Source organism: Chionomys nivalis, chromosome 16, assembly GCF_950005125.1.
Source record: "Chionomys nivalis chromosome 16, mChiNiv1.1, whole genome shotgun sequence".
Classification (NCBI taxonomy): domain Eukaryota; kingdom Metazoa; phylum Chordata; class Mammalia; order Rodentia; family Cricetidae; genus Chionomys; species Chionomys nivalis.
The window spans coordinates 24258770-24284416 of record NC_080101.1 but is presented as its reverse complement, the minus strand read 5'-3'; the positions used below and the strand labels follow the sequence as shown (position 1 = coordinate 24284416).

The window sequence follows — 25647 nt, the reverse complement described above, 5'->3', positions numbered from 1 at the left end:
CTTTCAAGGCAGATAACCCACAACTCCACAGTCTATTTTTAAAGTATGGGATGGCTTTGTAATAACCCGAAACCTGCCTTCCTCAGGCACCATCCAGTGGCCTTGCAGATCACACAGGTACGCAATGACAGGGGACTCAGGTAGTACTTAGGCCTCCAAGCTGGTGCCGGGCTCTGGCACAGCCACACTTATACTTAGCCTCCCTTTATGAGAGGATAATAACCCTCATTGGAAGTGAAGCTCCAGGTTGGGGGCCAAGGTGCAAGGTCCCTGCCACCCTGCCTCAGCCATGGAATACCATGGCACCCTATAATGCCCACCCAGTCCTCTGCCTGTAGACTTAGGATGACACTGGGTTCACCACCTGCCCGGATGCTGGGGGAGGGACAAGTCCCCTCTTTCAGCCCCAAGAAAGCCCTTGAGTGAGGGTCAGAGCACACACTGACGTGAGCCTGTCCCACCTTGACTGGAGGTCAGAGAGTTTGAGCTTATTTTTGCTCTCTCAAAGTTGTTGACAACAGGTGAGATGCTGACCTACGGCGTGGTTAATTAGTATTTTGGAGGTAAAGGTGGATCCTCTCCACTTGGACCAAAGGTTGGAGAATTCAAGTCTATTCTTTATATCATGTTAATGAAATCTGCCGCATCTCCCCTCCCTTTCTGGAGTGAAGTAGACAGGTTTGGGGAAGGCTAAATGAGGAGAATTCAGTATTCTCTGAGCGTCCCTCCCGAGGCTGTTCTGTGTTTCTGTCTCTTATTTCTCCTATATATCTGTTCCTTTTGCTTAATAATTCTAATCTTCACGCTCCTACCCTGGAAGGTATGAGTTTTGTCAAAGCAGGTTTTCGACAGGTGAGGGGGAGGGAGAGAGGAAATCAGCAGGCGCTGAACCTATTCCTTAATCGGGACAAATGCCAGGAAATGAGGCAGAAAGGCCCAGAGATGGTCCTGGTCCTTCTCTCCCACCACATACCACAAGAGATGTCAGAAGGCGAAGACAGCATAAGAACACATTCCTATGCTGAGGCAGATGGTTAGGAACAAGCCTCTGGACCATATGCACAAGGGCAGACTCTGGGGCAGAAGGGCCAGATGCTGTCTAAAGAACACTAGCCAGGGCTACAGCTGCAGCGGGAGCAGGCTTCCCAGTTTCAGCTAATGAGATCCCCATCGCAGGAAGAATGCAACACAAGACCTTCATCCAGGGGCATCTTTATAGAACGGTCCTAGCCCCACAGCAGAGGTCTTCACAGACCTTAGAGCCACTGTACCCGTAGACAAGTGCTCTGTCCCCCAATCCCAGGAGATAGTGCCCTCCTGGACTCTCTGTGGCAGAATCAACCCTGTCCCACCAGACTGGTACACAGAACTGGGCTCCTGCCCCTGAGATCTGGCCACCGCCAGAGCGGGGCTCCTCCTCCAGCTCCAGGCGTGAGGCTGGTCTGGGTGGCAGACTGCTCGCCCCACCCGCGCGCCCAGGTCCCCTCGGCAGGCAGGGACTGGAAGCTGAAGCCCCGCGGATAACCCCTTCAGGACAGGAACAATCACGACTCGGGTTCACGGGGCACCAGGGCCACACTGGGGCCTGTCGGGACTGGCTGCCGCGCCCAGGGCGGGCCGCTCACCGCTGCAGGAGGCGCGGGCGATGCGGACTAGCCCAGAGCCCCTGGAGCCCAAACCTGGTCGCTGCTGCTAGTCACCCGTTGAGGGGGCGGCCGCACCGCTATCCCGTTGGGGAAACTGAGGACCAGACTGGGGCAGGGCTTTGTGTGAGGTTGTGCAGGGGGCTAGAAGACAGGTCTCGTGGTAACGGGGGCAGCATCCCTCCCGCCGCCTAGCCGCAACCCGGGAGCAGCGCGCGTCCCGCGTGGCCCTGTCCCACCCTACCTTGTTGGCGGCCGCGCAAGTGGCGGCGGCGGCGGCTCCAGCTCCCGCTCCGCGCTCCGCGACGCCCGCCGAGTCCCCGCGCCCAGCGCCGCCACCTCCCCGCGCAGCCCGGCGGGCGGGACCGGGCCGGGTGGGGCCGGGGCCGGGGCGGGGCGGGACGGGGAGGCCCCGCCTGTGCGCCGCCCGCCGCCCGCAGCTCGAATCTCGTCCCGCGTGCACACGCTCTCGCCTCCCGCACGCTCTAGCGGCAGGCTTTTGGTGGGACTCGGGTCCCGAGCCTCAGTTTGCCCTTGCTGAGATGGAGACAGTCACCGCGTCTGCCTCCCAGGTGGCTCCTGGCTGGTTCACGCAGCGAGTGCCCGCACCGCGGCTCCGCAGGCGGCGGGAGAACCGGGAAGCTGAGGGCGGCTGCGCACCCGGGAGGGAGACCCTTCTCCCGCGGTTGCCAATAGGGGGCGCTGCTGCCCAGCCTAGTCCACTATCAGCCCTGTGCACACTGAACATGGAAGATGGGATGTTCGCGTCTTTCGTAATAACCACGCCACGCCACTTATCTTGGATAGAGTTCTTCGTGTCTTGTAGTGACGCATTTGGTGGTGGTGGTAGTGTGTGTGTGGGGGGGGGGGAGCGGTGCTAGCGTGGTACCAGGCACATAGTAGGTGCTGTATATATTGAATAAGTAGACGTATTATTACATTGACCTACCACCTCTTCAATCTAGTCATAATAATACCCCCATTTCATAGCTAAGAGGTTGAGACTGGCTAAGTTCTTGGCAGGCTCTATTAACTAATGTGTGTGTGTGTGTGCATTTGTGACAGTGGAATTGAACACAGAGCTTTGTGCATGCCAGACAAGTGTTCTAGTGTTATATTGATCTACATTGTGAGAATCCTCTTTCCGTCTCTCTCTTTGACTTTGAACTAGCTATTTTCCTGCCTCAGCTTCAAGTAGATGGAGTTAGAAGAGTGCACCACCACACTCAGTTCTGGTGGAGTCCCTGGTCACTTTAGAACAGCTTGCCTGGGGGGTCTGAATGACAGTGCTCTGGTTACTCAGCTGTCTAGAGCTGAGGGTTCCCTGCATCAAAGCCTCCCCTGCAGTTCAAACTTGGCCCCTGGGAGCTACATGGCAGAGGCACACAGCACACCTCAGATGTGGCCATACAGCAGTTGGACCTTTGCACTCATGGGTCCATTGCATTTCAAAAGAGTTTTTTATCATTTTTTTTTACATGTGTATTTATGTGTGTGTGTTCCTTTGTGTAGAGGTCAGGAGGAATCTTTCAGGAGTTGGTTCTTTCCTTCCATCTTGTTGAGACAAGGTCTCTCTTGTTTCTGCCATGCTACATATTCTATGGTTTCTAGGGATAGAACTCAGGCTGTTAGGCTTCTGTGGCAAGTACTTTTACCCCCTTAGCCATTTTGCCAGCCTGTTTGCTTTCTTATTCTTTTAGACATGGTCCCCCACATACATAGCCCAGGTTGGTCTTAAACTGTCTATGAACTAAGAAGAACCTTAAACTCACCCCATCTCCACCTCCCAAGAGCTGGGATTGCAGATTTGTACCGTCGTGTTAGGTCAGCTAAGGTGTTATCTGGGAGCGGGCTGAGAGCCACCTGAATGTCCCAGCTCACTAAAGGCTGAAGCCAGGCTCTCTGCTATCTCTCCCAACATCACCCCTCCCCCGAGTCTCTGCTCACACGGTCCACTCTTTCAGAGTCATCTTCTAAGAAACCTTTGTTCATGGGTGCCAGGCCAGTTGGCGGCTGAGGCAGTCTTGGGACAGTCTTGTTTGACAGGAATTCTCTGTGGACCATGAACATATGGACCCACAAATCAGAGGGGAGGCCTGAAACCTGGCATGACCCTTCTGTGCCTGGGGAAGGACCATCCCTGTTTCCTGTTGCCTTCTCCTAGTCCTGCCCCAAGTGTGGAAGACTCTGCCCAAAAACTCAAGTTACACACATGGGAACACTGGGCAAGGACACAACTTACCAGGGCCTGGTTAAACCCACATGGGGTTGGGGTGGGGACAGCGACAATGACTAATTTGAGGCTATGAACCAGGCTCAACTCCATGTTCCTGGGGTGGGGGCATGGAGTCCCAAGGGGAGCTCCTGAGGAGAGTGCTTCTGTCCTGACGGTGGAGAGCCATGGTCACAGGGACATTGTTTATGTCATCTACTGCTTTATTTCCATCTACCTGTTTGTCCCACGTGGAGTTTCCCACAGAATGTGCCTGTCTGTGGGCAGAGGTGGGGGTACCGAGAGAAGACAGCCCCTAGGACGAGGGTCTATAACAAAGTAGTCTGGAAGGGAGTTGGCCCTTCCCACAAGGACCGAGGAGCTTATCATGTCCCCAGGCCCCTCCTTTGACCCAGTCCCTTTGTTCTCTGTGATAAGGCCTGCAGGTCCAGCGATGGGAGGGGTGGAGCCTGGAGTTTCATCCCTGTTGTGGGTAGGAAGGTGAATTGTGGGATCAGATCCCCCAGTCTAGGAAGCAGTGATCCCTGGGGAAGGGGCAGCAGCTGTGGGGCGAGTAAGGAACCTGACACTAGGGGTAGCCCCACGCCCCCGAGGGAGGGGCGGACTCTGCCCAGCAGCAGCCCGATATTCTCAGGCTCGGGACACCCTGTACCCCTTGTCCATCCCTGTTCCAGTTCAAGCAACTCAGACATGCATCTGTTTTCTTTTTATTGTTTTGTTCTTTGCGACACTGTCTGGCTATGTAGCCCAGGGTATAGCCCAGACTGCTGGGACCAGAGGTGTGTACCATCACACATGGCACTCCCTTTTCTCTTCCTAGAGTTAACCTGTGGGTGTGCCTGCAGGCCATCACAGACCAGGCCCGCCCGCCCTCCCCTGCTGTGTGACATTAACTTCTCTGTGCCCCTTCACCAGAGCCAGACCTCGGTGAAAAACCGTAAGACAAGCTGTTCTTAGCCTGCTTCCTCATTCAGGGCTGGAGGAGGCAATTAGTTCCAGAACTCTAACCCTCCCACAGTTATCAGAACGCCATGGCCCCAACAGCATCAGAGGACAAGCCCAGCAACACGGACAGAACAAAGCTTGCTCAGGATTCTAGGGGGTAGCTTGGTAAGAAAGCTGGTCTAGTCCCCCCGAGGAGGAGCACAAGGGCTTGGGCAGAGACCTCCTCTAGGGAGGGGTGAGGAAAAGTGGGGGCAGTGGCTTGGGGGAGGGAGTGGCAGAGAAGGGCAGAAGGAACCGTTTATCCAGCAGCCTGTGCCCACTATTTGGCCTGTTTGGGGGATATCCGGACCCCACCTCGCCAGGTCTCCTCAGGCTGCTTACCGCCTTGGGCACTTCATTGCACCAGGCCCCAGCAACAACTTTAACTCTGCTGCGTGCTCCACAGAGCTGAGCTGCCTCTTCCTCCATGACTCACGCTAGGGTTACTGTGCCTGTCAGGGTACAGCCCAGATCCCAAACCCTCCCTCCTACATCTTCTCCCACTTCCTGGAAACTCTGCAGGTAAGAGGCCTTGGCAGAGGCAGCAGGCAAGCCCCAGTGCAGGGTGCTCACAGGACTCCTTAGCCCAGGAGCTGGTGTGTGCTGTGGGGGTGGGGTGGGGAAGGTACTCTGTGGGTACCAGGCATGCTGTGCCTTCAGGGTCACACCATGGCTCTCAGATGCTACCCTGTATACAATGGGTGTGGCCCCAGCTCCACAGGAACCTTGACTTTGGGAATTTCCAGAACAGCCTCCACAAAGAGCCTCCCGTCCCCCATCCCCAGCCCTCTGAGAGCCAGGCTCAAGGCTCCGATGGCAGCCCCAGTTTGCAGAGATATGGACCCCTTGTGCTCCTTGTCTGTCCGAGGTAGGGAGGACACCGGGCAGGCAGCCCTCTCGACTGAAAAGACAGGAAGAACATGGAGAACAGGGCTACGCTGGGCCAGAAAACTGTGTTCAACTTGCTCTGCTGAGCCAGGTGGGCTGCAGCCCCACCTGCCTTCCCAACCCTGAACTGTTGACCCCATAGACAAGGGCATGTTAGAGTAGATAGCTGTTTGGGCCCACGGTCCTGAGTTCCTCAGGGTGGCAGGCAGGGGTTTCCCCTGGGATGTCCCCAGTAGGCTGTAAACAAAAAGGAAGGAAGGCTCGGGCATGGGGCTCCACAAACAGTCCCCTCGAGCAGGGTGGTCTCAACACGGATCCAGGTGGCACTTTAGAGGGGCTACTGCCCGGAAAGACAGATCCCCTGAAAGTGCAGGTCTTTAATTTGGAATCCACAAAAATAGGGACCAAGGCCCTGAGTCAGAGGGTGCCAGGGAACATTCCTGAAACCTTGGCCTGCCCAGGAACACTGGTAAGGAGAGCATGTCTGTCCTAAAGGTGGAGAGACATCAATCAAAGGGTTGTTGCTTTATGCCCACATGTCTCAGACAGGAAAACCAGAAGGTCAAGGCCAGGCTCAATTATGTAGTGAGTTTGAGGTCAGCTTGAGCTCCACAAAACCCGATCTCAGAAGACCAAACCTAAGCCAAACCGAAACAGTCATGCCTCAGAGAACGCTCCAGGCGATCCCGAGTGTCCTCCTGCCTCCCTACAAGCTAAAGTGCTCTGTGGTGCTGTAATACAGCCTGGTAAGCCTGGGAGGCTTAGAAGAGAGACTCCAAGCAATGACTTCCCAGCAAGCATTGTCCGCACGGGAGGAGATGGGCCTTCTCAGGGGTCACGCAGACCTCTGGCCCGTGCCTGTATTCTGTGTTCCTGCCAGCAAAGGTAAGAAAGGCTTTGGGAAGCAGAGTGGCAGATTAGCCATCGCCTTCCGCTTCGTCCTCGCTGACACAGCTCTCGGGCACCGCTCTGCCCCTGGAAGCCCGTCTCTCCAAGTACTCGGCTTTTAGCACTTCCAGCTCCCGCAGCTCGGCCTCTAGCCGCTCCTGGTGGACTGCCCGCAGCTGCCGCAGCTGCTTCATGGGGAAGGGGTTCATATCATTGAAGGCGATGCTCATGAGCTTCCTGGGAGGAAGGCATAGTCAGCCAGGGTAATGATGGCTACTTCTGGGTCTGCCCTGGGATGGTGGCCCTGCCTTCTGGAACTTATCTTCCAGGAGGCAATAAAGACCATTTCTACCCAGAGCGGGGACTAGAAGGAGCTCAGCAGGCCCCTGACCCAGTAGGGCTCCTGGGGGAGGGGTAAGGGGCTTAGCTTTGAAGAAATGGACCAGGCCCAAGACACGGTGGTGGCAGTGAAGGAAGCGGCCAGGAGGCTCCAAGTAGGAGAAACTAAGGTGGGGTTGGTCGCTCCACACCCTGGTTGTGGATGGCAGGGTGAAGATGGGCTGGAGCTGGCATGCCATACAAGGACACAGATGAACTGAAGGTAGACTGGCCCTCAGGACTCCTAAGCTGGGGGAGGGGTGGGCGAGAGAGAGGTGGGCAGCTCACCGGCTGTCGCAGATGGTCTTGGTGAAGAAGCGTAGGTACTGGTAGATCTCCAGGCTGTCCTGCAGCCGCAGGATCTCCTCCTCGTTGTACTTGAAGATGGCCAGGGCATATCGGAACACCACCTGGGGCAAGGTGGGGGTTCAGGTGGGGTGCAGGAGCCCAGGAAGGTACTGCTCAAGGAGAAGCCCAGAGACTCTGGGAACGTGGTGATTCCTGGCAGGCCAGTGTGGGGAGCCGGGGAGGGGGGAGGGCTAGAAGAGCAGGTGACAGAAGACCCTAAAGGGAACACAGCTTGAAGCATGGCTTTATATCTGGTCTCTGAGTACCTGATCCCTCTACATGGCACAAGGGAGCAGGGCCCTGCTGGAGTCAAGGGGTTAGTATCACCAGCATCTTTGCCAGTGGCAGCCCCCACCGAGATCTCCCGGCAAGGTCACAGGCAAGTTTTGGACCAGAGCCAAGCTTCAAAGGTGGGGCCATCGCTTCCTCTCATATTGCACAGAACACTACGGTTTAGGGAGCTGTGTTCTCAGGTGTCCCAAATGGCTCTGACAGTTGGCAGGCTGTCTATTCCGTGAGACCTGGCTGGGCAGCTGGGCCCAGGCATACCCACCTTTGTCCCTTCGTAGAGGAAAGCATCCCAGACTCGCAGGAGGATGTCACTGATGAGAGAGTCGGCAAAGACCACGAGGAACCAGTTGAAGGTGATGAGGGAGAGGTCTATGTGGTGCTGCCCCAAGTGTGCTGTCAGCCGGGGCAGCTTCTCTGACAGGAGGTCCCGGAGCACCCGCTGGTCCACCTGGAAGGCAGCAGAGACCCTGTCACACCTGCTGTCTCCCTCTCTGCCTGCTCTTCAGACCCCAGAGGTCTATACGCTCAGAGCTGCTTGGGTGGGCCTCTCTTGTACCAGGGGTGGTCTGTGTCTGTGTGTGTGTGTGCGCGCGCACGTGCCTGTGGCGGGTGCATTGGCATCACCATGGCTCCCAGCACAAGTGGAATACCCAGGCGGAACAACAGGCTTTGACATGTGCCTCGTCATGGGTAAGTCCATGGCCCCTCCACTCAGCCAGCGTCCCTGGCAATCAAGGCAATCAGTCTCATGCTCACAGGCACAGAAAGCCAGGAGCATCTTTTCTAGGCTTCTTTTCTGGGCTTCAGACCCATATTGACCTTGGGGTGAGTGCCTGGGACAGATACTGGCGGGGAGAACGGTGTCCTGCCATATCAGACAGCAGGACGCTGAAGACCACTCCTGGTGACTACTCCTGGTGGCGCTGGCTTATTTATTTCTGTGGACTGATTACTCCTCCCCGGCACTGTCCTGATCTGTGTTTCCTCCTGCACCTTCTTGTCTAGAACCATGGCAGCCCCCATGCAGTTTGTCTGGGCTTCAGAGTTGCTGTGTTGAGTACTCAGGGCAGCCTTTCCCCCTTCCCTCAGAAGCATGGTAGTCGCAGAGGCCACGGTCAGTCCAGAGCTCAGGTGAGTCATCAGAGCTGACACAGGGGAGCCAAAGAACTGCCTGTGATCCACACCAAGGCAGTCAAGGCAGGGGACAGGCCTCTTCCCTCTGCTGGTGGCCAGGGACACTGAGTGGGAACCTTCTCTACTGTTCTGAATGTGGCAAATTCTCCACTACCAAAATAAAACCAAAGGTAAGCTTGATGCTGCTGTTCAATGCATTTCCCTTTCAGACATTAAGATCCAGAGGTGAAATATGGTATTTCCTAGGCTGCCTTGTAGTGGGGGGGCAAACCTAAGATATAGTTCTGACCTTAAGAATTAAGGGGGGCATTAAAAAATAGAATTAAACAGGAAGTAGAAACTATGGACTTAAAGGGCCAGTCCCACCTTTGTCTGATTTTTCTGGCATACACCATGGCCACAGGGTTAAGGGAGATGCATCCCTCTTGAAGCCACTCGGAAGTATGAGGATGGTAGAGTAGGGAGCTGGGAGGAGCCTGACCACTGACAGCATGGAGGACCGGGTACCACTCTCGGGCCCTCCCTTTCTGTGAGGCTGGATGCAGTCCCTTCCCTCAGTCCTTCAGAGTCCAAGCTGGCTCTCTCTCCCTGCAGCTGGACATGATCCCTGCCATCCAAAGGACAGCCCAGGAAGTGGGGGATAGGTGTCAGACATGACAGGAGGGGGGCAGAGAGGTGAGGAGGAAGGCTGGGTGTGTCAAAGCTGAAGGCTGCCTCCGTAAAAATGGGGTGGGGGACCGAGGCATGACTTTGCACTGAGAATTTTAAGTCCACAGAGACATTCCTATTGTAGAATAGACCAGCCTGGGATTTAGAGTGGTAATATGCAGAGGAGTGGACTGTGAGCCCTGCTCTGCCTGATTCAGGGTAGCCAAACCCTCCCCAGCGATATGGTATAACCGCGCGTATGTGTAGGGATGGCGGCCATCACCCCCAGCCCGTTGCCTATCCCGCCATCCTGTAGTCTCTCTCAGTTCTTGACTGGCAGATGGCAAGGGACATTAATTTTTTTCTCTCTTCCCCAGGAATCAGCTCTTGCCAGTGGTATGATGTCACCTCTAGACTAACACACCTGCTGGTGGGCAGGACCTCACACTCTTACAGGCCCTCCGCTCAGTACCAGAGAGGGGTTATAGGCCCCTGTGTAGGAGAGGAGGAGACCCAGGATCTGCTGGCCTGAAGGAACCCTCTGGCGGATTGCCTTGATCAGTCACCAGGTTCCACCCCACCCTGAGATGCAGCCAGCTCACCTGGGATGCAGTCAGTGTCTTGCTGTAGTACTCAGCTGGCAGTATGGTCTCCACGATGGCCACCAGGCACCAGAAGGCACTCTCCTCATCCTCCAGGACCAAGAGGGCAATGGCCGCCAACCTGTGGAGAAGGGAGAGGCCTGAGTGACCCATAGCAGCTGTGGTGCTGTATGGTAGAGGCAGCATCCTGGGTCCTGGGGCTGAGCCCTAGTGAACCTGGCCTTAGCTGACCTAGCCCCACTCCCCCTACCAGGCTGGTAGTCATGGCACCTGGTGTGCTTGGAGGAGGATGCCCGGGTTGGCTTTCAGAGCGATGAGGACCAATTCAGAACAGAGGCTCCCAGCCTGGGCTGCCTGGGTGTGAATTATGGCAAGGATTGTTTCCTGGGTGGCCTTGGGTGAACTTAGCCTCTCTGAGCCTCAGCCTCCTTATGGTCACCAGGGCTGGGTGAAGATCAGTGGTCAGCCCTGTGGGTTGTCAGCACGTTTGCTGTCCAACCGTGCATGGCATGCAGTTAGTGCAGGAAATGCTGGCTATCTTCACCTTCATACTGTCAGGCTTTCAGAGTCTCTCAGGGATACTGCCCACCGGACAGAGCTGCGGGGTCCCCAGTGATGGCAGACAGACCTCATGCCCCACTCATCTGCACAGCCTGTGCTCAGCACACACAACCTTCCCTCCTGTGCATGTTCACCCAGTTAGGTCGGCTGAGACCGGGGGCAGGACAGACACGAGCTTAGAGCTCAGTGGGGGCATCTTCCCCAGAGAAGCACTTGGCTCTTCCACCTTCCTTGAGGGGTCACATCCAGGGCCAGCCTCAGCCCCAGCAGGTCTTCCATGGAGCCTGGTAAACACAAGGTCCCACATCTGGGAACACTGCCCGTTCCAGCCACTCTTGGAGGCGCACAGTGCTCAGCATCAGCAAAGCCTCAGGACATTCTACAGCAACAAGCCCCTGGGAGAGTCAGATGAGGGGAGGAGGGACGGAGACTATGGGGCCCTTTTTGTACATTGTACATGAGGCGCAGCCCTCCTCAGGGTACCTATAAGGAAACAGGGGCCTTCATTGGAAGTCATGGGCTCTCTGTGGACTTCAAGAAGCTTTGATTTTTATTTTAAAAAGGTTTTTGTTTTGTTTCGTTTTTTGTTAAGAGTCTCGATATCTAGCCAGTCTGGCCTAGAACTTGGAATTCTTTGGCCTCAGTTTTTGGGTGCTAGGGTCACAGGGGTGCAACCCCACAGTCTGCAGAGCCTTTCAGAGCCGCATTTATGCTTCTGGGGGTCTTAATGGATTGGATTCATGACTTTTAGAACCAGGACTGATTCTCACAAAGTGGGTGGTGTGTATGTGTGTGTGTGTGTGTGGGGGGGGATCCTTTCTCCTTTCCCAGCGGATTGAGAGGGAACTGTTCCCTGCCCTGACTTATGTGTTTATACAAACCCTCCTGAGTCTGAGCTGAGTGCAAAAAGAGAAAAACAGCCTCAGGTCTCCTGGGACACAGGAGGCTCTGCCCTCTCCAAGCTGGGGGAGGGGACCTGCAGAGGTCATTGGGCTCAAGAACAGAAAATGCCCCGTGTGTCAGTACCCACAGTGGTCAGTATTACCAATGCCCAGGGCAGACATATGTAATGGATCATGGAACTGTTTGCTACTGAGCCTGGACACTTCAAACGGGTCTCTAGGAAGCTTCTTCCCATGGGTCACCTCTGATCAAAGCAAACCTCTTACCATACAGATGGGAAACTGGAGCTCAGAAGGCAAAAGTGGCCATCACTTAAGATCATATTGGCAGAGGGGACAGAATCCAGGCCCCCAAAGTCCAGCCTATGGCTGTCTACCCTAGCCCACCTGTCCCCCTGAAGCCCAAGAATGACCCCAGGAACTGCTGTCAGTATTGGTTTAGACTTCTGTATATGTAAGGTCGGTTATCCGAGACTAGTTCATTGGGGCTCACCACAGATCAGGGGCTACCAACAAGCAGGCCTGCAAAGGCGTGTGCAGATAGGGAAGAACTCCATTTAGCGCACTACAATGATTATCATAGGGAAATGGATTTCAAGGGCTTGTTCTAAGTGGGCATTAGACATCTTCACATTATCTGTTACCTCCGGAACAAGCTCCATTGTGTTGCCGCCCTTATTCTGACCCACTGCAAGCAGTACTGAGATTGACCACTAGATGGTGACATAGACAGTCATAAGGTGCTTGCAGCTGCAAAACACATCTCTTGAGATCCAGGTAGGTGCTATTATACATAGCTTTCAATTTAAAGCAATAATATAAATGTTTGTGTAAATACCAACTAAGTGTGCTTGCACATCAATTTAAATAAAGGCAGAACGGAGAGATATACTGAAAGTCACCTGCCCTTTTTGATTCACGTGTCCCTGTGGCCTTCTGTGTTCGTGTTGTTCCCTTCTACACCAGGACATTTTCCTCCCAGGCTGACTTTGACCTTAAGTCCCTCCTACCATCAGACCTTCCCTTGTCCCTCAACCACTGGCCAACCTCTGAAGTCCAGAGCCCCAGTGTGGCTAAGTTCCCTGGTCTCCAAAGAGGACACATGGATCAGGAAGGCTTTGATGTAGCCCAACATCCTCTCTAGCCCAGCTCCCACTTAGACGGTGGTCGTATGAAGGACTGGGTATGGGGCCAACCCAGGCCAGGGGCGGCAGGGCTGCAGTGCATGGTGAAATTCTGGGCAGTTTCTTCAACATCTCAGGTCTCGGCTGGAAATAGGGTGCTCAGCTCATTCCCACCTGCAGGGTCACAGGTAAAACCTGCCACTCGCCCAATCCCAGAGTTTATGGTCCCTCTGGATTGAACCCATGGCCTTACACATGCTGGGCAACCATTCTATCACTAAGCTATATCCTCGGGCATTCCCCCTCACCCCCACCCTCATCCCCCATCCCCACCCCAGACAAGGTACTCACTAAATCATGCAGGCTGTCCTTGTACTCAACAATAGTCTAGACAGGCTTGAACTTGTGATTTTCCTGCTTCAGTCTCTGGAGTAACTAAGATTATAGGTCTCTGACCCATCTTCTTAACTCCTTCTCCTCTATTTTATTATTTATTTGGTCAGGAATTCATTAGCATTTGCTATTTTACTTTAAAGAATTGCTTACTATTTTTATGCACATCTGTGTGTGTGCTTACGTGGGTTTATGCACAGCACATTTATGTGCATGTGTCCATGAAGGCCAGAGGAGGGCATCAGATCCCCTGGAGTTGGAGTTATGGGTGGTTGCAAGCCACCATGTGGGTGCTGGCAACCAAATCCTAGTCCTCTGGAGGAGCAGCAAGCGCTCTTAGCTACCAAACTACCTGTTCTGGCTAGTATTTTATCAACTTGACCCCAGCTACAGACATTTGGGAAAGGGAATTCCAAAAGAGAAAATACTCCCATATAATCCACCTATAGGCAAGTCTGTGGGGCATTTTCTTAATTAGTGTTTGGTGAGGGAGGGCCCATCGCTGGGCAGGCACTCCTGAGTGCTATAAGAAAGCAGGCAGATGAGTAAATTGGGAGCATGGGGATTAAGGAGAGAGGGCAGAAGGGAAAGTAGGGAGGGGAGAAGAGAAAAAAAATATAGCTCAATAAAAATACTAAAAAAAAGAAAGAAAGCAGGCAGAGCAAGTCATGTGATCAGTCAGTAATTGGTGTTTCTCCATGGCCTCTGTATAAGGTCCTGCCTTGAACCCTGCCCTGCCCTGCCTGGATGAGGGACTACAAGCAGCAAAATGAAATAATCTCTGCCCCCCCTAATTTGGTCATGGTGTTTTATCACAATAGAAACACTCACCAGAACACTATCTCTCTAGCCCCTCTTAAACTTTATTTATTTATTTATTTATTTTGGTTTTTCGAGACAGGGTTTCTCTGTAGCTTTGGTGCCTGTCCTGGAACTAGCTCTTGTAGACCATGCTGGCCTCAAACTCCCAGAGATCCGCTTGCCTCTGCCTCCCGAGTGCTGGGATTAAAGGCGTGCGCCACCACCGCCCGGCTTAAACTTTATTTTTAAAATTACATTTATTTCTATGTGTGCTGGGCATTGTTGAATGTGCAGGGGCCATGTGCGTTCCACCCTGGGGCTCGCTCATCAAGTATGGCAGCCAACTCCTTTACTTTCCAGGCCATCATGCAGGTCCCTTCGCAGCTAGCTATTCCTAAAGAAGCTTCACGCGTGTCCCTTCTGGAGTCTGACACATTTAGAAAGCACGGCAGTCTTTCTGGGCGAGGAGTGAGTGGGCAGACTGTCTACAGTCATCTTCTGTCCCAGGCAGAGCGGCAATGCATCCTGACAATCTTGTTGAGGGGTACTGAGCTACGTGACTGCTGGGGTTAACTCACAAATCACAGAAATTACATACGCCTGCTCAATTTTACTCGCATTTGGACTAGAGATGGGCATATCAAAAGTCTCTGCCCTTGGGGCCCACTGAAACCTGAGTGAGGACATTCTGAGCCTGATGCTGTGCTAAACAAATGTCACACATCACCTGTTCGGAAGGGAGAGTAGACAGCTTATGTAAATTCAGCCCAAGAATATGTGTGCTTGAACTAAATTGAGTCAAACTTGCTTTGGGAAATATGTGAGACTATGCAATTTCCATGGCAATAACCAGGGTACCCATGAGAGTCCCCCAGGGTTGGAGGCGACACACACCTCTACCAACTGAGTGGTTCCAGCCTCAGCCTGATCGCTCTCCCTCAGCCACTGACTGGAGCCAGGCAGGCAGTAACCAGGCTGAACCACTCACGCTCCGCTTTTGGAATTCCAAGCCTGGATATGAGGGGCCAAGCGTGGGAAGGGAGGGGTGAAGTAGGCAGGCTGAAGGCGACCCTGATGGAACCTACACGTCCAGAGGTTGCCCCCCTGAGAGGAGGATGAAGAGGTGGAGAGGGAGAGGCCAGGGTCTGTGTGGCTGCAGAGGGGCGAGTGCACGCAGGAAGAATGCAGGCATGCAAGCTGAGGCCTCTGCTGCTAGAGTCTGCTTTCTTTCCTTACCATTTGCAAACTCCTGCTCCTCTGGGCTCCCCTGGGTGGGTTTTATCTGAGCACATGATCTTGACTCGGTCTGTCTGGCCACAGAGAGCCACTTCTGACCGGTCCATGAGTAAAACCTCCCTAGATCAAGTCAGAGGCACACAGGACGAGGACCTGAACCCCAGCCTATCTCAGCCATGACTATGCCCTCTCTCTGTCTCCTGGGCTCTGAGCAGCCAGATAGTGCTGGGAAGAGAGAGCTTTGTTCTCACCTGTTCAGGCCTTGGCAGTAGCCTATGGTGGGGTTTTGCCAGGAAAAGGCCAGGAGCACTCGGCGGAGCTTATCCGGGAAGCTGGAGGTTGGGCAGGTGAAGTGCTTGTTGGTGGGGAAGGTCCGGTTGAGGTCCAGCTCAATCTGGCGGGCAGCGGGGTGTTCGCACGCCCTCCCCCGGGCCAGGAGCTCCTGGTAGCAGCCTGGAGAGTGCAGGTGCCGGACACGGCGGTGGACCAGCCACCTCCAGACACGCGCACGGTGCTCGCGGGGCACACCTGCCCGCAGCAGCTGCTTGAGCTCAGCTGAGGGTGCCAGCTCAGTCAGGGCAGCCCAGCGCTCCCTCAGTGGCCGCTCCACAGCCTCGAGGGCCAGCAGCTGATGGGAGCACACCTCCAAGGCCTGGATCTTGGCTAGCAGTTTCAGGTCCTCCACCTCGTAGTCCGGCACCGTCAGGAAGCCATAGTCATCGTACTCACTGCTGGCAAAAGGGCCGCATCAGCACGGCTGTCTCAGATGGGCGTCCACCCTGGCGGCACTGAGATCACCCCAGGGCCCAGCCTCAGTTTATCTGCACAGTTGGGAGAACTGCTCTGCCTCCTGAAGACATGGGAGACCCCTCTGGTAAACTAGAAGAGCCTGCGTGTGGCCCAGGAGAGATGTACTCACTGATTGCAATTCACTGTGTGTCCTGTGTGTGCCATCTCGGTCATTCCCAGGGAGCCCGAGAGCCAGGGCTCTTTACCCAACTTACACAGGGGCTGAATATGGGATGCAGAAAGGTAAGGTACCTTGCTTGGGGCATACAGCAAAACAAGCAAACTTCTGCCCGTGATCCCCAGAGCCCATCAGGCACAGCTTCCCCCTTTTGCCATGCTCAGCAAGGGTTTGGCTGGAGGAGACAGCTTGGGTGTGATGGGTGTGGTGACTGAGAGGTCTGTGTGCCTCCATTGAGCCTGCCCCTGCCCCAGGTGACACTGCATACTATGTGCCTGAGCCTGGGGAATCCACAGCTATGTAGTGCTGGCATATGTGGCCTTTGGCATTAGCAACAATGATCTCATCATGCCCGCAGCCCCTCCCTCGCTGCCCACTGGGTTCACCTGATGGGTCTCAGCTCCACGCTGCCTGAGGCCTCTCCTGCTTCCCATTGTAATGCCTCCTGGACCAGTTGCTGCAGCAATTCAGAAAGGCCACCAGCCTCAGCCCCCGCTGCCTCCTGCAGCCTCCGCAACCCGGCCAGGTACTTGCTTTCTACTTGGCAGTTCCTGGCTTGGAGGTAGGCACACTGTGGGAATGGAGCAGCTGGTCAGGCTTCTGGGCCACTCATGCTGCCAAAGCCCCGAGCAGCTTCAAACCCTCCCAGCTCTGGGCTCCCTGTCTGCCCCTTCCTGGAGTGACAGATGGAGAAAGGCTTACTGCAAGGGAAGTAAAAGAAACCAGGATCAAGGAGGGAGCTGGGTTCAAAATAGGGGAGGGAAGCAAGGGCCAGCTCGGCTCATGTAGGGTCTGGAACCCCATCCTGGTTCAGACACTGCAAGTGGTGTGGCCTGTGACAGGTCAGCCAGTGTGCTAGTTCACCCTGTACCTCAGGCTCTTCAGAACAGGGGTATCATGGGGTCTCCTCAGGATTCTGTCTGGCAAGGAGCAGTGAGCCCTGTTTGAAGTCCTGCCAGGCACTGGACACAGAGACAGCTCCCTGCAGGTGGTGACCAGCAGGATACTGCTGCCCTTCCTTTGTTCTTCCCTTCCTCGGGCTTCTGGAGACCCTCATCTTCAGCCTAGGGTGTGCCCTGCACTCCCACCCCTGCTCCCACTTCAGTGCACAAGTCAGATGCTTTTGGGTGAGTCAGGTGAGCTCTCTGGGCCTTGCTTTTTGTCTCTGCAGGATGGGGATGGTGGAATTTTGTCTTGATGCATTTGCTGTGATGACTGGGCCAGCTAGGTTCCCATCCTGAGCTCAGGGCTGAGGCTGCAGGCACTGTAGTCCTGCCCAGGAGCCACTTGCTATGGACACTCTAAGCCACTTCAATCCAACCCTGCCTTGGCCTCCCCACACTCCCGTTTCTTCCTGTCCACCTTCTTCTTCTCCTGGAGAACCTGACCCCAGGAGTGCAGGGATTTCTGGTACAGACTCCAAACTGTCCCCTATGCCAAGTCTACCTTCTGAAAAGCAGCCACAGGCGTGAGGGGCTGGAGGGGATTAGGGAAGTAGAGGAGGAAAGCCAAGGGTCAGGGAGGGGACAGACCATAGACGTGGCCATCACTCCCTGTACCTTGGTCAGCAGGGCCTTCTCCTTCTCTGCCACCTTCCTCCAGATCTTGGTGACCTGGTGGATCTCAGAGTTGAGGAACCGGTTCTGGGTCCGATATGCTTCCATGTCGTCCTGGAGAAAAGCAAAGTGAATCAGCAGGGGCGCCACAAACATCCTGGTGGGGAGACGTCTACCCTCAAAGGAGCTGCCAAAGCTTCCTTCCTTGAGGAATGCCCAAAGCTACAGAGAAAGGGGGTCTGAAAGACTCCCCAGCACAATGCGGGGAGAGCCAGAGGCCTGGAGCTCAAGATGGCTGCCATCTCTGAATCGTTCTGACCCTTATTTTCCCACCTGTGAGAGGCAGCCATGACTCTCCAGCCCTCAGCGGCTGGGACAGTACATAGCTAACAGGCAGTGGCAAGGAAGCAAACAGAACCTAGCAAAGCATTCAGCTTGTTCTGTTCAGTTCAGACAGGGTCTCAGGAACCCCGGGCTCGTTCCAGCTCACTAGGTTGCTGTGGGTGACTTGGAATTCCTCCACCCCTCAAACTCTAGGAAAAGGCACCGCCCCTAGAATCGCTTTGGTTGCTCTATGTTCCAAGTATTTGCAGCCGTGTGTGGATTGCTTTGTGCTAAGTATCACTTTGTAAACATGACTGTGTGACGCTCAGGGGGTTCAGTTGCTTGCCTACTTTTGACACTAGGACTCAAATCCAGCCTCTGTGGCATCGGAATATGGGCTCTGCCATGGGGCCACACTCTCCCGGACACGGGACACTAATTTTCTTTTCTTTCTATTTTCCTTTCTGGTTTCGTTTGTTTGTTTGAACAAGGTCTCATATATCGCAGGCTGGTTTCAAATCCGCTCCATAGCTAAAGATGGATTTGAGCTGCAGACCCTCCTGCCTTTGTCTGCCAAGTGCTAAGACCACAGGCTGTGTGGAGTGAGCGAAGTCCTGAGTGCATGTGTACGGCGATGAGTGTTAAAAGTAGCACTGTTCCCATTTTACTGATGAGGAAACATGGATCTAGGTAAAGCCCCAATGCCATAGCAAGGATCCCAACCTGGGAGTGTTCAGCCCACGCCACTGACTGACCAGACCACACCCATTCCTGCTCCTTGCTCGCACCCCTTCTTCACCCAGGCTCAGCGTGGATGGACACCCCTTCAGAATTTGAGAATATGTTATTTGTCATTAAGGGTGCCCATTTCTGGGTCAAAGGAAAGCCAAGCCGTGCCCAGGAGGGGAGGTGGGTATGAACATCCCTCGGAGCACAGTGGGTAAGGAATGGCAGCTGGGCAGCCTCCAATCAGACTGGTGCCCTACCTTGGCTGTGCTCCTTGGCTCAGAACTGTAGGGAGGAAAAAGAGAAACCTCAGAGAAGAAAAAAGCCACACAAAGTCACAAGCAAAGCAAGAGGACAACATGCAGAAGGGGCCCAGGAGGAGAGCCTGCTGCAGCCTGTGCGGGGTCAGATATCACAGGTTCTCACAGGAAATGCTCCTGTAAGGGACCTGAGTCTACCATGATCCTGCTGCCCAAACTGTAAGACCAGGACCTGACTCCCCCTGTGGCTATTGTACCTGCCTGCAGCGCACCTGCACAGCTGGATTCCCCAGCCTTCCCATCTCTGAACCCCTCATATAATCCAGGCTGTCCTCCAACTCTATGCTGAGGATGGCCTTGACCTAATCCTCCTGCCTCCACTTTGCTCCTAGCACTGGGATTACGAGCCTAGTCTGGTAATAGTGGGTTCTCCCCACCCCAGCTCTGAAATTCAAGAGATCAATGACACTGCTCTTGAAATAACAGGATAAGAGGGCCTTTAGCTAAGACTGACATCCTGTCTCAGGCAAGCAGGAAATGTGAGCACTTCTCTGTGGCCACATATGATGAGGCCTGGCATTTGATGGGCCTTCTAAGAGCTATCAACTACGACAGCAGCAGCTCTGTCAGACCCCAGTATGGGCTCGGGAGCATGATCTACAAGCATGAAATCCCACAATGGCGAGTCTCCTCACACCTCACTGATAAGTGATGTTCACGCACATGTGAATGAGGGACATATTTGGGCTCCTAGGGGAGGCAGGATAAAAAGTGGCCCTTGGCAATCCAGAACCATCCAGCTGATCTATGTCTCAGCCCTGTGCTGCTCTAATGGGTCTAGAACAGGGAGGTAAGGAGACCTCTGGCATACAAGGCAACAAGAAGTGTTCCCACCACCCCACGCACGGCCAGCGGCTTTCTAGCAGGCCTCAGCTGTTCTTCATTCTGTAGTCTTTGGCTTCAGGCTAACAGTGGTCCTGTGCTTGCTAGTTTTGCCTGGCAGGGAAGGGAGTAAGGGTCTCAAGTCCTCTTCCTACGTCCCTAGACTCTTTAGCTCAGGAATAGTAAGGCCACTTCCCACACAGAGAGAAGGAACTTGTCTGAAGTCGCTCAGCTTGTAAGGCAGAGCAGGGTCAGCACCAAGGCCAGCTTATGTCACAGGTGGACAGTGGCCACACCTGATTCACTATCGCTTCTCCCGACCTCCTCCTGCCCAGCAGCCCTTTGGCTCAAGGTGTGCAAGAGCATGGGAGGCCATGAGAAGCAGCGTTTGGGACCAGACTGACTCGGTTCTGTGTGCTGTCCTTAGGGACAGTGAGGGGCAAGAGCGCCTATTCTCAGCCTCTCGAATGCTGGTGCTCGGGCAGCCCCGTCACAGCCTTAAGAGCAGCCTGTGGCCCACAGAAGGTATCACACCTCAAATGATAGCCCTAAAGGTTACGGCTGGTCCCTGTGAATTGGGGAGGCTTGAAAAGAGAGGTGAAGACAGAGAAGGGAAGCAGGGTGAGGCCTGAAGGTGGCACAGAGGGGCTGGGAGGTGCAGGGCAGGTTGGCCAGTCAGTTCTGCTCCCACCCCTGTGCCGGCTGCCGGGCAAACATCTCTGCCTCAGCAACCGAAGCTGCAAAAATAGAACCTGCCAGCCACCGCCTCGCAGGGCTGGCACAGGCCACAGTGAGCTGATACAGCAAACACTGGAGACGGGACTGGCATGTGGAGAGCCCTTGCCTTGGGTCAGCTACAGCCAGGACAGGTCATTTGTTCTATGTGTGAGACCACGCTGAGGGCACCTTGGGGATCCTGAGCAGCAGAACGGCATTGAAGGGGGCTGTGCAAACCAGGCTCGAGACTAGTTAGCTTTTTCGGCTCTAAACTGATAAGCTGGGAACCTGCTCGCTTTTCAGAGGCCCTCCCTGCACAGCATGGAAGGTCAAACTGCAGTGGGCTTTCAAAAACTGAAAGAGGGAAGAGAATTTTCCTCTTGCTACCTAGTTCTGGTTTGGATGCTCCAGCATGAGGGGTGACTTCTGCCCCAACTAGAAATCCATTGATGGCACCCAGATGCCAGGAGAGCATGCTGGGCAGAGAGGGGGCCTACCTTCAGGTGCTCTATTCTCTCCTGCTGGTTCAGGAAGTCACCATTGGCAGGCTGCTCTGGCTGGGCGAGGTCTTCCGTGAGCTTCTGCGAGAGCTTGCAGATGACCTGCTGCTTGGCCTGATTCTTATCCATGAGCAGCTGCACGTGCTGCTGGAGCTCCTGCACTTGTTGCTCCAGCAGGCCAGCCTCATGCACCAGGCGCTCTCGGTCCTGCTCTAGAGTCTCCACCCGCTGGCTCAGCTCCACGATCTGCCGCACCTTGTGCCGGACCAGCTCCAGCCGATCCTTGTCTTCAGCGGCTGCCAGGTATGCACTGGATGCTCGCTTCTCTTGCTGGGCAGCCTCCAGTGCCTTGTGTAGGATTATCACCAGCTCCTGGATGGGAAGGGAGCAGCGGTGAGTACTGGAAGCCCTGGTAGGTATGTGCTGTCCTAGACGTCAAAACTCTGAGGTGCCCAGCAGCTCCCCTGGGCATCTTATGCCAGCATTCCTTTCTGCTTTCTTGGTCCAGCAAGAATGGTAGCTGAGCACAGGCTATCTGACCAAAAAACAAACAGACCACCACCACCAACAAAACACATCTCAGCAAGTTCTGCCTTAACATGGATAACCAGAGAGGTAGGCAGCTTCTGGGTCACCTCGGAGACCACTAGAAACAAGTTCTATGGGTCCTGTTCCTTTTCCTTCTGGCTGGGAGGGGACTGGAAGGGAATGGCCACCAGACCCCAGAGTCCATGCTGAGGATAGCAGAGCTGCCCACCTCCACCAGCTTGGACTTGTTTATCTGGATTCTTCAGTGCAAAATAAAAAAAGAAATTCTGAACTTGCTTTAGGCTATGGCATCCTGAGGTTTCTCTGTTCCAGGGGCTGAACCCACACTCTGACTTACACAAGTCTATTTTAGAGAAGAGCAAACTGAAGTCCAGGAAAGGAGAGTTCATTCCTAAGACATCCAGACCCCAAAGCCCAAGCTTAGTGATAAAGTTGGGGTGCAGGTGTATGGCACGCAGGTATGACCTCTCTCTCTCTCTCTCTCTCTCTCTCTCTCTCTCTCTCTCTCTCTCGTCTCCACATATTACTAAAGACTGTGTGACAGCCCTTCTTGCTATGGTAGTGCAAGTCTCAGAATCTTCAAGATGGCATCTGTGATGGCTCACACTATCAATTTGATGGGATTTAGAACCACTATAGAGACACACACACTGGAGGACACTCACCAAGCAGACTCAATCTCTTTGAGTCTAGCCTTCAGCCTAGCAACAATAAACAGTGCCTGCAAGGCCGGTACAGGAAGTAAATGCTGGATAGCTGGATAGCTGGGAAATCGCACTGGCCTTTCCCCCTTTGGCCCTCCAGGTCTACAGTGTGTCACTGGGACGGAGTACTCTAACCTCCCCAGGACTCAGGTTTGCCGTGCCCAAAGCTGGGAATGAATGGATCCAGGGCCAGAATCGGAATTTCAGAAGCCAGGCGGCCCAGCAGCCAGGAGTGGGGAAGCCCCACAGGCCACTATCCTGACCCTGATAGTGCACTCGGAACACACATTCTCTTAGTGACACCTCAACTATGTCCAAGCTGCAGCAGTTCAGTACGTGAATCAGCTGCATGGAATTAATTACTTAGCATGACTCCATCTGGGAGAAGAGCCAGAGACCATGACTGAGCAGCTGATAAGACCACCTCGGGTCTACTGACAATCTCTTCCCCAGCTCTTGATTGCTTTTGAGACAGGACTTCACAGTCAACTTAGGCTGGCCTCAAACTCATGATCCTCCTGCCTCAGGCTTCCACATTCAAGAACCCCACACCGTCATGCCAGGTGCTGCAGTCCAGAAAGGGATAGGTCACTGTTCCCACCTCTAAGTACTGGGAGTACGGATGGACCACTGTAGTGGGATGGTTTGCCAAAGGCATTTGGGTGGGCACAGTGGCTTCTACCTGGGGTGGAGATGAGGGGCGGAAGAGGTCCTTACACCGGACAACATGACAAAGCAATTCAGAGTCCTGAGGAACGAAGAGGGGTCAGAGATGGCCAACAGCACACAGGTGGTGAGGGCAGGGGAGCCTTTCCAGGCTGGGCCCCAGCAAAAGCTCAAAAGACAGCCAGAGCAAAGGTCTGGGGAGCAAAAAGAGAAGATTCAAAGCCTTGGGAGCTCTTGGGAGTGGCCAGAAGGTGGGGGTGGAGACATGACTACACACCAGACCACTATGTATGGAATGTCCCAGAATGGAGACACAGCTTCCTGGGTGAGAGATTAACATTCCTGTGACTCCAGGGTCCAGCTGAAACATGGAGATGGTCCTGGGTCACTGCTGGGTGAAATAGGCCCAGACACCATAGCTGAGTCTTGCTCTGGACCAGAAGCAGGCAAACACCGTCCCCTCCTTCAGAGGGTCTGGAAGCCAGCTCTTTACAGCCAGCGAGTGCCTTCTTTCTCTGATTCTCAGCTTCCAGCCTGAAGCCCCAACTACCACCCCACTCCATCCCTACACAAGTCATGCTTGGGAGAAAGGAGCCTGGGAAGAGGGCACAGCCCACAGGAAATGCAAAGATATGGAAAACCTGGAGGCCAGAGAGACCCCGTGGACCTCCTGCCCAGCCACCATGCTGGCACATAGAGAAAAGCTAAGACTAAATAAAGTGGGTTCGAGCAGGGGACGCCAAGTCTCAATTCAGGAGTCCTGGCTTCTCCATGCCCTTAGCACACAGGTTCTGAAGCAGAATGCTTTCATTCCATTTCTCTTTGAAATGGAAACAGCCCATAAACAGCAATATCAGTCAAGGTAGCCAAGAGTGAAGGGTGGTGGGGCACACCTGCCATGCCAGCTTTTGGGAGGTGGAGGCAGGAGGATCAGAGATTTGAGGCCATCTACAGCGAGACCTCATTACTATAACACAGTCAAAGGGTATCTATCACCAGTGAGTGACTATATAAACAAAATGTGTTGTATACATGCAAAAAAATATTGTTCAACCTTAAAAAGAAGGAACTTTGATATACATCATCACAGGGATGTTTTATTAATTAAAAAAGCTTGTTAAATTTTTAATATTTTAAAAAAAAATTTAATATTTAAAAATATTTTAAAATTTTAGTATTAAAATTTTTTATAGTAGCCAGTTGGTAGTGGCATACATCTTTAATCCCAGCACTTGGGAGACTAAGACAGGCAGATCTCTGTGAGTTCAAGGCCAACCTCAAACTACAGAGTGAGTTCCAGGACAGCCAGAGCTGTTGTACAGAGAAGAAATCCTGTCTCAAAAAATCAAACCAAAACAAAACATTAATGTTTAGCTATTATTTGCGTATGTGTATATGTGTATGCCATGTCTGCCCCTTCATGGATGGGAGTTGGTTCTCTTCTTCCTCCAGTTCCTGGAACTGAACTCAGGTCACTGGGCTTGATGTCAAGTGCTTTTATCCACCGAACTACCTTGTCAGCTCTGAATGCACCTGCGAGGGTGGTGCACTAACGAGCTGTGAATCTGCAGGTCAGGGGTAAACTAGAATGCTCAGACTCAGAGCCCAGCAGAGTGTGGTCCCCAGGGCGGGGAGCAGGAGTGTAGCTGGTAAGTGGCTGATTTGTTGTACAATATGAACGTATACATCATTGCAGGCCTGAATGCTTCAAAATGACTACAGGATGCCACGTGGTAGCATGCATCTAAGGTCCTGGCGCTGGGGAACAGTGACAGGGAGATCCCAACCAACAAAATAAAACAAAACAAACCTAAAATCAGACTGTGATTTTATGGTACTTTTTTTGCTTACTTGTTTTTTTTTTTTTTTTTTTTTTTTTTTTTTTTTTTTTTGTGGTGCTGGGCCTGGAACCCGGGGCCCACCCCTAGTGATCTTGCTATTATTATTATTATTATTATTATTATTATTATTTTTAACTACAAAGTTGGGGGTGCCAAAAGATGCAGTAATTGAACCATTTTAATATAATATTTTTTTTAAACTAAAAATAACCATTCAAGTCCATAACGAACAAACACTCTTAAAAATGCAGATGGCAGGCTGGAGTCAGACAGCACTTGGAGGGCCCACCTAGCATGGGCATGGGCCTCGGCATGGGTTCCAGCCCCAGCACCACAGAACAGTGGTTAAAAAGGCACATGGTTTACTTTTCTTCTGACCAAAGGCTTCATATTTCTTATGCAAATTTTTGATGATTTGGAAAAAAATAATAAAACTACCACTTAGAGCCAGCACTGATTATATGGTCACGAACGGCTCAAACTCTCACCTGCTAAGAAGTTACGATGTGGACACACCTGGGAGAACTCTAGCAGATGAGCCTAGACAGGTGCACAATGAGAGCAGGACCAGCGAGGGCCGGAGAGTGGGCAGAGATGGACAGGTCTGGTGACAGTCACCATAGAGCCAAGTATATAAGCCACATGCCAGGCTTGCAGCCATCCTGTGGAAACGGGATTCGCTCCCCACACATATACCACAGAGAAACGCTGAGGGAAGCTTGCACTTCATCATGTTGGGGACACACTCTCATGGAGCCTCAGGAATTTGCTGTGTGACTAAAGACAGCCTTGAACATCTGATCGTCCAGCCTTTATCTCCTGAGTGCTAGGATTACAAGGGTGTGCTATCAGGCCTGCGTCATTTAGACCTGAACTCCACCAGCCTGGGCTACACCCCAAT

General features: G+C 53.5%; 2 protein-coding genes across 3 annotated transcripts in view; both read right to left on the bottom strand.

Annotated features, from left to right (window-relative positions):
• Positions 1-2267, bottom strand: part of Coro2a (coronin 2A) — a 57359-nt gene extending 55092 nt beyond the window's left edge. The window contains exon 1 of the mRNA XM_057791009.1: positions 1888-2267. The gene's annotated coding sequence lies outside the window, so the exon portion shown is untranslated. The remainder of the gene's footprint in view (positions 1-1887) is intronic.
• A 2491-nt stretch (positions 2268-4758) lies between these two features.
• Tbc1d2 (TBC1 domain family member 2) overlaps positions 4759-25647 on the bottom strand; it is a 46378-nt gene continuing 25489 nt past the window's right edge. Inside the window, exons 1-9 of one of the 2 annotated variants that reach the window (XM_057791153.1) lie at positions 20984-21075; positions 18888-18912; positions 17581-17691; positions 16408-16592; positions 15306-15782; positions 10038-10158; positions 7916-8101; positions 7303-7424; positions 4759-6873 (exon numbers count right to left, since the gene is read on the bottom strand). In XM_057791153.1, coding sequence (XP_057647136.1) covers positions 6666-6873; positions 7303-7424; positions 7916-8101; positions 10038-10158; positions 15306-15782; positions 16408-16592; positions 17581-17685 — 1404 coding nt within the window. In that variant the 5' untranslated portion in view covers positions 17686-17691; positions 18888-18912; positions 20984-21075 and the 3' untranslated portion in view covers positions 4759-6665. Of the gene's footprint in view, positions 6874-7302; positions 7425-7915; positions 8102-10037; positions 10159-15305; positions 15783-16407; positions 16593-17580; positions 17692-18887; positions 18913-20983; positions 21359-25647 lie in introns of those variants that run through there. The other variant, XM_057791152.1, reaches the window with a different exon arrangement.